Source organism: Festucalex cinctus, chromosome 2 (genome assembly GCF_051991245.1).
Source record: "Festucalex cinctus isolate MCC-2025b chromosome 2, RoL_Fcin_1.0, whole genome shotgun sequence".
Classification (NCBI taxonomy): domain Eukaryota; kingdom Metazoa; phylum Chordata; class Actinopteri; order Syngnathiformes; family Syngnathidae; genus Festucalex; species Festucalex cinctus.
Window position 1 is genome coordinate 31,867,179 of NC_135412.1, and position 12,647 is coordinate 31,879,825.

Sequence of the window (12,647 nt, forward strand, 5' to 3'; positions counted from 1 at the left end):
TTCTGGGTCAAGTCCACTACTTGTTGCATAGCGGTTATTATGCAGTGAGATGCCACAATGACACTAAATAGCGTTTAGTTACTTTATATTGTGTTTATTTGTCGCACTGGTTTGCCATTGTGTGCCTTAAGCTTCGACGTCGATTTGATTGACAGCTCGTTGTGCACCTCGTTAAAGTCCGCTCCGTAACAAATTAAGTGTCTCAAACACCGTTTAACTACACGAACGTGTCCTCTTCCGTATGTTTGGCATTAGTAGAGAAGTGCACTAAAGTATAGTGTGCTTATTTGCTCGTTTTGTCTCTCTTTTCACGTCATGTCTGCCGTCATTTGGGACATTATCCTCTCAATGGATGCCACTAATATGTAACATCTACGGCCGTACACGGCTGCAATTAATGTTCAGTGATGTAATTTCGTTACGTGCATCATACTTTGAATAATGAGCTCATGTTTGGTGTGTTGTATAACTTTCTCGTGTGTTAGTAACTATTCATGTGGACAGCTAAGATAGTGCTTGTTAATGTGAATTAGCAATGTTGCAGCCCAGTTATTACTTAGACAAGTACATCTGTGCCATTAAGTGATACAGTACAGTACAGTAGTGAGAGAATAGTGGGCCCATATACACACACGTGTCTATAAGTGTAAAACACATTAAACAGCAGAAACTGGCAGCGGTCCACCGCAACAATGTCTGTTTAACCAAGTTATTCTTACTATTATTATAACCAAGTTATTTTACTCAACCCTTTTTCTGCGTTGATTGGGGCATCCTAAGTGGCAGTAAACTACATGATGAAGTGTCTTTTGACAGTTCTCTTGTAGAGAGGAGTAGCATGATATTGCTGTTCTCGATTTAAGATCCTCAGCTTATCAAAACTGTCTATATGGTAACAATAACAATAATCATAATAAGGTCTACAAGAACTGTATGGTGTTCAGGGATGAATAGTTTTTCTCATGGAATTTTTTTATTTATTTTTGCTGTAGTAATAAGTAATGCCACAGCTGATGCACATTTTGAATGACAGGGTTCCTCCTATTACTTCAAAATATAAAAATATAACATTTATAGAATAAAACTACAAGTATCCCAAATGCTATAAAAGGTAATGTCACATTGGCCCCCACATTTAACTCCCCCCGCCACCAACGTCTTATTGCAGATAGAAGGATGTAAAATGAAAAGTGTAGTGTGAGAATCCATTGTAAAGAACGGTTAGGGTTTGCATTATTCAAAAATTTGGTGCCAACATTTTAACTTTTACTGCAAATGAATATCGGCTTCAAATATCGGTTATCTGCCTCCTTGACTACCGATAATCGGAATCGGTATCGGCCCTGAAAAAAGCATATCGGTCGATCTCTACTATATACCTTAACGATGGTGAAGACGTTTACCTTCTGTCATGATTCTATTCGGTGCGGTTGGGCGGTCGGCTCTCAGCCGAGCTGCCACCGGGGCTTCCGCTCGCTGCCAGTCGCTTCCGCCGACCCCGCGGCTCCAGACCGGCTAGGCTCCCGCGAGTGGGTAGTGTCAGTATGCCGAGTACGTAATTTGCATATAATGTTGCGTTGAAGTGCACCATGGAAAATAGTCAACTCATACTCCCGCACAGTCACAACTTAAAACGACGTGTTTCAGTACCGAAACATGGCACCATTTAATTTTACGTGAGTCGGTGCGCGGAAGTACCGATCCCAATCGGTCCATACCACAAAAGTATCGTCTTCGGTACCCATCCCTAGAAGCGAGAGACACCTATACTTATTAATAGTAGGAAATGTTCTTTCTGATTTTTGGAAATACTAATGTTTGTTGTGTCTGTTTATTATTATATTTTTGACAGTTATAAATGTACAAATTTAAAGCATTGTGACCGGATGTATCAAATATGAAAATCAAAAGTCATATGTGGAAGTTAATTTTACCCCCAAAATTGTGTTTGTTTCTTCAAAAGGATCACTTTTACAAAGAACCAAAATGTTCTCTCATATGGTTCAGGCTTTCTAGGGTTAAAAGCACACCTACCTTGTTTGTCACCGCATTGATGGCCAAAGTGGGCGATGTTCCACCTGACATAATACAGTCCATCCGCAGCGACTCCGACTCCAAGCTGTAAGGGGTTGACGCCTGTAATGAGAGAAGGAAAAATGTCAAATTTTTTAATTATCATTAGATCCGTGTATTTTTTTTTTTTTTTTTTTACAAGTTTACTGCTCTACTAATTTAAAGGAAAGACAAAACGTTTAGTACTTTGCAAGGAGAGAGGTAGAGAATAAGCCCATTCAAAATTAGCAAAATGTAGCATCCTACCGCACAACGTATGTTTAATTAATTACAATACTATGTGGTGGTTTCTTTCATAAGTTATGCTACAACCTTCATCAAGTTGGATATCAGAGAGTCGTCCTTGACAGCTCACTATCATTCCATTCGCATATCAATAACAACCCAGGCAGCTTAATTCCACCTACGCGGCATCAACCGACTCCGCCCCTCCTTCACCACCCTGAACGCCTCTATCCTCATCCACAGCTTTGTCACCTCCCATCTTTACTTTTGCAACTCTCTCCTCTTCGGTCTCCCTCGCAAGTCCCTCCCCAAGCTTCAACTGGTCCAAGAGAAGCTGCATGTTCCATCACATAAAGCTCCTCCTTCCATCACATTACCCCCATCCTTTTGCAACTTCGCTGGCTAATGGTTAAATTTTGAACTGGTCTATTTTCTGCCAACAAATTGTCATGGGGGGGTGTAATAGAAAACGCCATTAGTCCGCCGGTACACAGCATGGTCTGACAAATTCACAGGCATTATAAAACTAGACTTGCCGCAGTACGAAAATCAAGATGCACCAGTTTTTAAGCCTGAACTGTCTGTGAAAATAGTGTCCCAAGTGACCATATTTAAAAAAAACAATTAAACGTATTATAAACATGTCTTAATTAAAAAAAACTTTTAAAAAAATTGCAATCATAAAATACTGTACTACGAATACTAATACTGTACCCCAATATTGTATGACTATACCTAATGTAGTACAGTATCTGTGAACAATGATGTTCATTTAAGAGGCGGGGCCTGTTAGGTTGGCATGTGATAGTGGGAAAGCTGTGCCAGCAGCAGCTTCTGTGTAAATGCTCTTACTCTTTCTTTTTTTTTTTACTGTTCATTCGGTGTTCAAAAAAAATAAAATAAAATAAAATAAAAAAAAGCCAAAGAGTGCATCGGCAACTGTGGTTCATTTCCCAGATAGCAAAAGATGTTTATTCAACGTTGAATTAGGGTTAAAATGGATGATTTTTGGTTACGGTTGAAGATTGATTGGTCAATCAACATTGATTCAACAGCATTATGTTAACATTGAAGTTTGTGTTTAAAAGATAACATTGAATCAACGTTGTATTTTGGTTGAATTAAAACGTTTGAAAGGTCAATGTTTAATTAACGTTGAATCTATGTTTGCCCTTCTTGTTTTTTTTTTCCCTTCAGCTGAGAAATTGACTAGGAGAGGGGGAGGGGAAGTATTTTGGGGACAGGTTGGTGGGTGGGGGGTGTTAGAGTCTTTAAACATTTATAATAAATATAAAACATAAAGCTAACTACTTTGCGGATTTCATTTATTGCGGGTATTTTTTGGTACCTAACCCCAGCGGAAAACGAGGGAACACTGTATTTGCAAAACTTGTAAATTATTTGAATGTACTCGAAACACCTGGCATTTCCACCAAATAAACTGTACACGTTAGAGTTTCTAGTTTGTGCATTTCAGCCCAGTCATCAAAAATATGTGCCCACATCCGGCATAAGTCCGGCACAGGTGGCATTCAGTCGACACTGGCATAAGGCATGTGGGCCGAACATGGCCCAGGAGCAGCAAAGGTGGCACTGGCTTGACTCTGGCAAACAGGATGTGGGCCAGTTGCTGTGTGACGCATCTGGCCCAGCTATCAATTTACAACTCTGGGCCACATATTTATTGCCAGTCTTGTCCCACTCTTAAATGCAGTTTCAGATTTATTTATTTTTTCTACACACATTTTTTTACACATACTTATTTGCATAACAGATGTTAAGAAGAATTTTAATACATCATCACACAGACATTTCAATATGTTTCTGGTCAAACAATCAAAGTTTGTGTGTGAATTCTGTGAACGAACTTTCATGAAGCTTCCAGAGAGAAGTTCTTCGAACGTGCGTTCACCATTTCTTTGTAGCGATTCAAGGGTAAGTATTTAATTTTCCTATGTTTTACATTTGATATTTTATGGCTTCATATTGACACAACTACTGAATTGACTTCACAGACATTGGTGTGTGCGTGCGTGCGTGTGTGGTTATCTAAATTTTCCCGTTAATAGTTTCAATGCCATAATATTTAGTTAGGTGCACTCACTGGCTGATCAGAGAAAATCTCATTTTATCTGACCAGTTTTGTTTCAACCTGCAACGCATAAACTTTAAGTCTAACAATTCTAAAATAAAAACAACTATGAATATTCATATGAAAGAGATATTTATTTACATTTAGTGGAAATCTGATTCAGAGGTAAAGCTTTTAGGGGGCAATATTGTAATGAAGCTATTTTATTGAGACGCAACTCTGCGAGTATAAATCATATAAAAAGGTACCAAATTATCACTAGCACCAAATATTACATTGTTCTGGGATAATATTCAGCTTGTATTGTAAAATATGCAGAGCTTGAATTATGTATTTTTTATAGTGCTGTGTGATATGTACATTGTGTGCATAATATTATATTAAAAAAATACAAAAGAGGAATGACTTATGCGTTACACACATTTCCCAGGTTATGTTTTAAAAATCTATTATATATCTCATACAATTTTAATTTCATCGAGTTGATTTAAATATCTACTGTACTTTCTAACGTTATTGGATCGCTGTTCCACAGTACGCCACTAGATGGCGGGACATGCTACTAACCAGACTGACACACACAGTCATACACAGCGTAGAAGAAGAAGAATTTCAAATTGCCGACAGCCGTGCTAAGAGCGGGAATCCAAACGTCGACGTTCTGTGTTTCAGGTCGGTAAAAGTTACATTAAATAAAACAAATATGTATCACCATGTCCATTGTCAGTTGGGTCGCTAAGCATATTGGTCTTTAGAGGTGGTTTTAGTGAAGAAATTGTTTCGAATGATCCTAAACGTTGAAGCTAAGTTGCTAATTCCGACGGCCTCTTAACAATGAGAGTTACTACAAGCCTATCTGTGTGCTATGTTGCTGATATGCTAGTAAGCTAACGAACTACACTGAAGCGCTACAGGAGCGTTTACATGAAGAATGTATCTTTTTTCAGTCGTTTTCAACAGGCTGGTTTAACAGTTGAAGATAGAACATTGAATAGCGTTTTCTTTTAGGTTTAGTTTTTAAAGTAAATTAAGTCCACTTGTATAGTAATGTAAGGTTTATCTGTAATTTGTTTAACTTCTGTATATAACTTAATTCATCACGAAATCTAGTCGAATCATGCTTCAGGATATTTATTTGTTGAGGGAAGTAAAAGTATTTTTTTAGTAATTACTAATTATTGAGCCTATAATGAACACATTTTTTTCACACTGTAATAAAACAAAGGTGTAAATGTTGTACTTTGTTGCTTTTAATATCATTTGTTGTCTGTTGATGTACAGGTTACTTGTGCTGTTTTGACGAGTCACATGGCGTACAGGTGGTGCCAGCGTCTTCGAAACCAGATGGCTAATTAGTAATTTACTACTTATTCAAACTAAGAAGGCATGTTGTACCTTGGCCAGAGCTTGGTGAACCTCTTTGGTAAGTAAACAAGTGAACAAACACTCAAAATATTCATTTCTAAGAATCTGAAGAAAGCTTAGGTGAACTACCTTTCACCACATCCAAATGTTGAAATTAGTGACAGAGAATATAACTTGGCACAGGTTTAATGGGGAAGGAGAACATGCAGAGGTCTGTCTTACCTATAAGGAGGAAGAGGGCAAAGTGCAAATTTTTTTAAGGTAATGTTGGTATGTTTTCAGAATTCATAATATAAGATAACATAATAATTAATAGAATATCGGTTGTGCTCAGGTTTCAGGCTCTGAGTGTTTCTTCAAAATGTTCTGTCCACAAAATCCATTCTGAGGAGTAGCGCAAGACAGGTAAATGATTCTGCGCACTGTACTACATGATTGTGATGATATTATTGCGGTAACACATTGCTGACTTGTACAGTAAGTTTGAAACTTACATGCTGTGTTGTTGATATTGTTTAGGTGCACAACTCACTTTTTCAAGACTACAAACACAATTACAGCTCTACAACAGGTACCTAGACCCATTGTTAATTTAAGTTGTGAGTAATAATAACTACTATGATTATGAAAGAACACAATCACATTGTGAAAAAAAATGTTGAACAGGGTCTTCTGTTTGTTTCAGGCAACCCTTTTTGCGGTGCTTGGGGACCAACCGGAAGAAAGGGAAATACTGTATTCGTAGTTGGTAAGTTTTTCAAAGGTCACTGTTGTAGAACCAAATCATCATAAATCTTAGCACACTTTTTTTATTTTATTTTAATTTTTTTTACCAATTTGTAAGGCATAATTATGGAGGACCAAAACTGCCAAAATTCAAAATAAATAAATGACTAAATAAATAAATAAATAAATTACTAAAAGTGAAAGTAAAAACGGATGAAAAATATACAATTCAAAAATGAAATATAAATGTATTATTTTTATTTTCAGTTTTAGTCATTTAGTTATTTAGTTAGTCATCTGGGGGGTGGAGAGGGGGTGATGTATATGAATATTGCAAAATTTAGTAAAGGTTATGTAATTTACTTAAAAGTAAAATCTTCAGGCATCGGGAGAATTCTATCAACAAAAGTTGAGTGCAAAAATTAAATTAATAATAATAATAATGTCGTCTCTCATAGATTAATCACCTGGCTGTCGTTGAAGGCACCAATTCGGACAACCTAATCAGACGGATGATGGCAACTGTGATGACAAATGCCCTGGGCTGTTAAATGAATACAACTGGGCAGGGAAGCAAGACAAGTGTTGCATTGGCAAGAAGGCATTCAAGGAGACAGTGATGCAAGACTGTATGTTTGGTGAGTTATCGCCTATGTAAACTACTTATTACAAGACAGAGTTGTTTTTGAGCAGAATGTTCTGAGCTGCTTTCTTTTGTTGTGTAAAATCACTCCACCTGGGGTATGGAGTCAGAATCCTTCCAATACCCGAAACCTCGTAATAAGGGTTTGACTCTCCGAAAACATTTTTGTATAACTGAAAAATTGTTTTGAATTGTCCAAAAATATTTTTGAATGACTGAAAATTCCCAGAAAAAGCTTTAAAAAAAAAAAACACTAAGAAAAGACACATTTTAAAAGTGCGGCTCCACATAGACATTATTTATCTATTAATTAGAGAATGGTCAATTCCGAAATCAATGGAAAAAAAAAAAAACATCATTGATACTTCACAAAAACAGCAATTAGTATATGTATCTTTGTCTTTTCATTAATATATTGCAGTCAAGATGGACTCCATCAGGCCAGGGCTCTACACTAACTTTTCCACTACTAGCACTGGTGCGAGTCACATTTTTGGTTGCTCGCACAGCACAGGATTTAGTCGCACCATTATTTGTGGAGGTGCAGCATGACCTGGCTTAGGCATACGCAACTCGATATATTTGCAAAATATTTTATTGGAACACGAGGTTTGCCTGCAACAGCAGTGGCTATCAAAACAAGTCAATCATTTCTAATAAATTATGTCAACATTATTTTCTTTAGCTCAGTAAAAATCAGTATTTTTTTTTTCTTCACCGCTACTCCCCTTACCTTTTCATCTTTATGCTGTCCTCGCTCCGAAGCTTCTAAATTTCACCAGCTAGACAGCGAGTTAACGACGTTCCAAATAACCAGACTTCATTTTCCTTTTGTGCTATTAATTTGAACAATGGCCTCTGACCATTACCCTCTTTAAGTCGTAGTAAAACTAGAAAATAAAATAAACAATGTACCTAACTATACACGACACACTTTCATGCTAGTAGCTAGTTACATTGCACATTCAACATTCTGTAATTGTCCTAATTAACTCATTCACTCCCTTGTAATAACTACCATCGCTTTAAGCTTCCACTTCAGGTCAGAAACTGCATCAAAGCCTTCATACAAAAACTCTAGCAAACAAAAACCTAAAAAACGTATAAATACGTCTTTGGGAGTGAATGAGTTAACTAAAATAAATCTACAGTGGTTTTTATATTGACATCGCATGTATTTACCAACATTGTCAAATTCAACAAAAAAGTGTTACTTAATACTTACTGATAGTTACTGTAACAACAGAACAGCTTTTTTTCTAAAACAATAAATTGTATTGGATACTAACTCTCTTCTCTTTTGTAATCTTGTCTTTCAGTTGCTGCTCGACAGCTTGACCGTACACTGACTCAGCAGGACTTTGGTGTTACTGTCAAGCATTGGCTGCGTTTTGCTCATGAGCGTAACGGTGGCATCCCAAGCAATGCTAGTGCCTTGGACGCAACTGCGAACGCAAGTCAAAATTTAGTGTGTCTTTTTATGGACTGACGTACAGTCAAAGTGAAATGGTTACCGCTTTATACACTGATGTTCCTACAGTTCATTTCATGTTTATTTCATTCCTTTGTCAAGAAAAAGAATAATACAATAAAAACAAACATTATTTGAGGCAGAAGCCAAACGGGTGTTATTTTCTTTGCCTCCATTCTCCCCAGAATTCAGTTACAAAGTACTGTGTTTTGATTTCTAATAAATGTTTGAATATTAAACATATTTTCTGTCCTAAGATTTTCATACATATGGGGAAGTATGGTTAAGGAAATCAACAAGCTAATAATACATCCAAGTAAGTTGTAAGACATCTGCAGAAACACTAGGTGAAAAACATACGGTAACTTTTTTTTTTCTAGTGGACTAACCCAATATTTTTTGTTAGTTTAAAAAAGTAGTTCTATATTAATGTGCATGATAATAGTAATAATAATAATGTACATTTAGATGTAAATTCCAATGTAAATGATGATTAACTTAAAACATTTATTCCTCACATTAATTCACTATAAAAATGCATGTAGGTTCTGATTTAGATGATAGTTGAAACGACATTGATATTGTGTGATATATGGTTACAAAGCAAACGTTGACTCAACATTTTATCAACCTTGCACTTTCTGTATAATTTAAATGTTAGAATTCAATGTAAAATCAACCAAAGATACATGTAGATTCTGATTTAGATGATGGTTGAAACGACATTGATATTGTGTGATTTATGGTTGAAAAGCAAACGTTGACTCAACATTTTATCAACCCTGCGCTTTCTGTTTAATTTAAACGTTAGAATTCAATGTAAAATCAACCAAAGATGCATGTAGATTCTCATTTAGATTATGGTTGAAACGACATTGATATTGAGTGATATATGGTTGGAAAGCAAACGTTGACTCAACATTTTATCAACCTTGCGCTTTCTGTATAATTTAAACTTTAGATCTCAACGTAGATTCAACACTTAAGCCGAACTATATTTCAACGTTGATTCAACCACATTTTGCTATCTGGGTTCCCACATCCAAGGGCATTACAGTAAGTTTTAGTTTTCTATAAAACCCCATAAAAAAACAATAGTTGGGGGGGAAATGGACAATATGTGGTGTTAACAAGGAACCAAAATATGATTTGGAAACAATGTATAGTAAAGCATTCAAATACAACACACATAAAACAATCTACAATTTGTTAGCTAGCTGATAGTGTGAGAAGCTAACAAAGCATACATTAACATGTCAAACAGTACAATAGACTCAAATGCATGAGACCAGTCACAAAACATCAACAAGACCTTAGTTGACAAAAAGTTAGAGTTGCAGTCCTCTCAACAAATGGCAATGGAGCAAAACCATCTTAAACTATTGTGACTCGAAAACTCTTGCTAAGACTGGACAAAATTATTTAGCTTCAAATGTGAGTCTGCATATTTTACGAAATATTCAAGTGGGTATTTCTATCCTCTAATCAAGTTTGTCTTCTCAGACCTCAGGCATTCATTTTGAATAAGCGCCACAAAAAGCCAAAAGAAAAAGCTCAACACAGCCAGAGTTAATCCTTTGATGCTCGTTGGAATTAGGTTTTGTAAGTTTGCGCTGGCAGCTTGCATGATACGCGGTCCAGGTGCGTATTTAGTCATTTGGGGGCCCAAGGCAAACCCAGTCATGAGGCCCTCCACAGCCACGCACTGCAAAGATTTTGATTCATATTTATCAACACATAAAAATTGTGAATTATTTCACTGCAATTATCTGTAAGAAATTAAACAGATCTTTTTATTCTCCACAGAGATCCATTATTATTTTAGCTGTAGATGTGTCCTTGCATATCTAGAAAATATTTAGTAGTAGTAGTGTTGTGATTGAGTTTTGGATTGGATCCATAGTTTGGGTCCTTGTGATGTTGTCAGTTACTATGCAGTCGCTATGGTCCTGTATATCTCACCCTTATTTTGTCACATATAGGTCTTTATTCTGTCATATGAACTGTGCATTGCCCTAACTGGAGTTGTTCAATGACACGTTTGCCAGGACTCGGAGGTCACGGTGTCTCAGTGTAGCTGTAAATGATAGATGGACTACTTTTTATATAGTGCTTTAACTACACCATATGGTGCCCAAAGCACATTACAATGCATCACATTCACCCATTCACACACATTCACACACCAGTGGTCAGCTGTTGCCATGCAAGGTGCTGCCAGGTCTGTCTTCCAAGTCTTCTGCAACCCGCCCAAAGGTTTCTTAGTAAAGTTTTCTTCGTCAAGGTTTCTTGGTCAAGTGTTTTTTTTTTTCGAGGCGATCTGCATCCAGCCCTGCTCTTTGTCATTACTTGGTATTTTTGTATATAAAGGCAAAGTAAGGCCAGGCAGATTTATTTCTATAGCACATTCCATACTGTACACAAGTAAAGAGACAACATCTACAAGCGTCAACAAGCACAACAGTTAACGACATTCAGAAGCAAAGCAGAGAAAACAAAAGTAGCTTACAAAAATTACTAACGTTTAAACACGATAACAGAACACTTAGTTTAAAACATTTACAAGTAAAGAAATAAGAGTCGGTTTCTACAATAACTAAAAGGGAAAAAAACTCAGATTTTCAACTCCAATATCCTGTCTGTTTTTGGGTCCAAATTCTGCACCTCACGTGACAGTTAGTATGCATCAAGCACATCCCCCATTTTTTTTTTTGACAGTGACACTTTTAAACCACCCCCTTTTTATTTTTTTATTTTATTTTTTTTATTTATTTTTTATTATTATTATTTTTTTAAATAGCATTATGAGCCATGTGAAACATTTTTTGTGTAAGCCGTGGCCACCAAAAAACAGTGGGCGGGCTGCACATGGCCCCCGGGCCGCAGCTTGGACACCATTGAGGTAATCTGATGGTTCACCAAATTTTTTACCAACTTTTGGGTGTTGGAACTTGATGGTACCCCCTGTACATATTTCCTATGCGACCGTGATCTTTTGTATGTGTCCGGTCCTTGAATTGTGTGTTTCTTCCGTTTACTCATACATTAAAGCATAGGTCAAATATTATCTCTGTTAATGAGAAATATGCAGAGGAGGGTGAGAGTAAAAATGAGGGAGGAAATGAAATGTGACATTGCTTATGAGAAATGTCCGAATGTTGCAAATTTATGATTACGTCGGGAGCCTCCTGAATCACCAGAGCGCCAGCGGCTTCAACTGTGTGAACTATTTGAGGCGCGCTTCATTTAAATTGCCGGACACTTAAGCGACCCACAAAGTGGACACATCACACGCACTGAGATGCATCAAGGCATCCTCATGCATTATTCAAGCGTGGCGAATGTATTCGGCAGAGTTCATTGCTTTGTGTCCTCGGAGAGCTGCGGAAGGGTTAAAGGAATTTGAGGCTACAAGGAACTAGCCAAAGATCAATGAGGGGAAAATTTGACACTCAAAAAAAAGAGAAAAAGGTGGATTATATTTTTTCGAGCCTGACTCCTTTTAGGGTTCAACGCTGCTTTCTGTGCTGCCTTCCCAAACTGCTTACAGTAAGAGGATTGGTTGGTAACAATGCAATCTTTAATTTATGATAAACTCCCAAAGAAACAGGATGCTGTCTCCCTGGTGGAGGCAGTTACAAAGCAGACGGCGACGGGATGCGGAGGGGAGTGGAAGAAGGGAAGAGAGATAATTGAGTGGTGGCAGACAGGCCCAGAGAGAAGCAAATAAAGAGCGTGATTAAGCTGAGAGATGCAGGTAGGCTGCCTGTCTACACATTTAGACAATGCATGCATGCAGCCGCTGTTTAGCCTTGCATCCTGATGACTTAAAGCGAAGAAACAGCCAGACATATTTAGCAGACCTTCCCCCCCCCCCCTTTCCTGATGATAACGCTTTGCACTTAAAACCCTCCTGCCTCGCCTCAGCCCATGTGACAGCCCGCGGTGTGTCTGCCAGCGGTGTAAGCGAGGCGTAAGAAAAGGGGTCGAAGGGCCCATCCATATAAGACGAGATGACAAGCCTCGGAATTAATTAATGTTTGTAATTTAAA

The 12,647-nt window shown here is 37.4% G+C and overlaps 1 protein-coding gene and 1 long non-coding RNA gene across 3 annotated transcripts in view; one reads left to right on the forward strand and one right to left on the reverse strand.

Moving 5' to 3' along the window:
- LOC144014574 (forkhead box protein J3-like) overlaps positions 1 to 12,647 on the reverse strand; it is an 82,897-nt gene that overhangs the window by 22,885 nt on the left and 47,365 nt on the right. For both annotated transcript variants that reach the window (XM_077514604.1, XM_077514605.1), the window contains exon 5: positions 2,031 to 2,136. In XM_077514604.1, the coding sequence (XP_077370730.1) occupies positions 2,031 to 2,136 (106 nt within the window). The remainder of the gene's footprint in view (positions 1 to 2,030; positions 2,137 to 12,647) is intronic.
- On the forward strand, positions 4,637 to 8,746 carry LOC144014573 (uncharacterized). The gene is made up of 8 exons (XR_013282500.1): positions 4,637 to 5,062; positions 5,672 to 5,813; positions 5,939 to 6,016; positions 6,090 to 6,160; positions 6,275 to 6,326; positions 6,441 to 6,503; positions 6,940 to 7,119; positions 8,444 to 8,746. It is a non-coding gene; the product is annotated as an uncharacterized LOC144014573 (long non-coding RNA).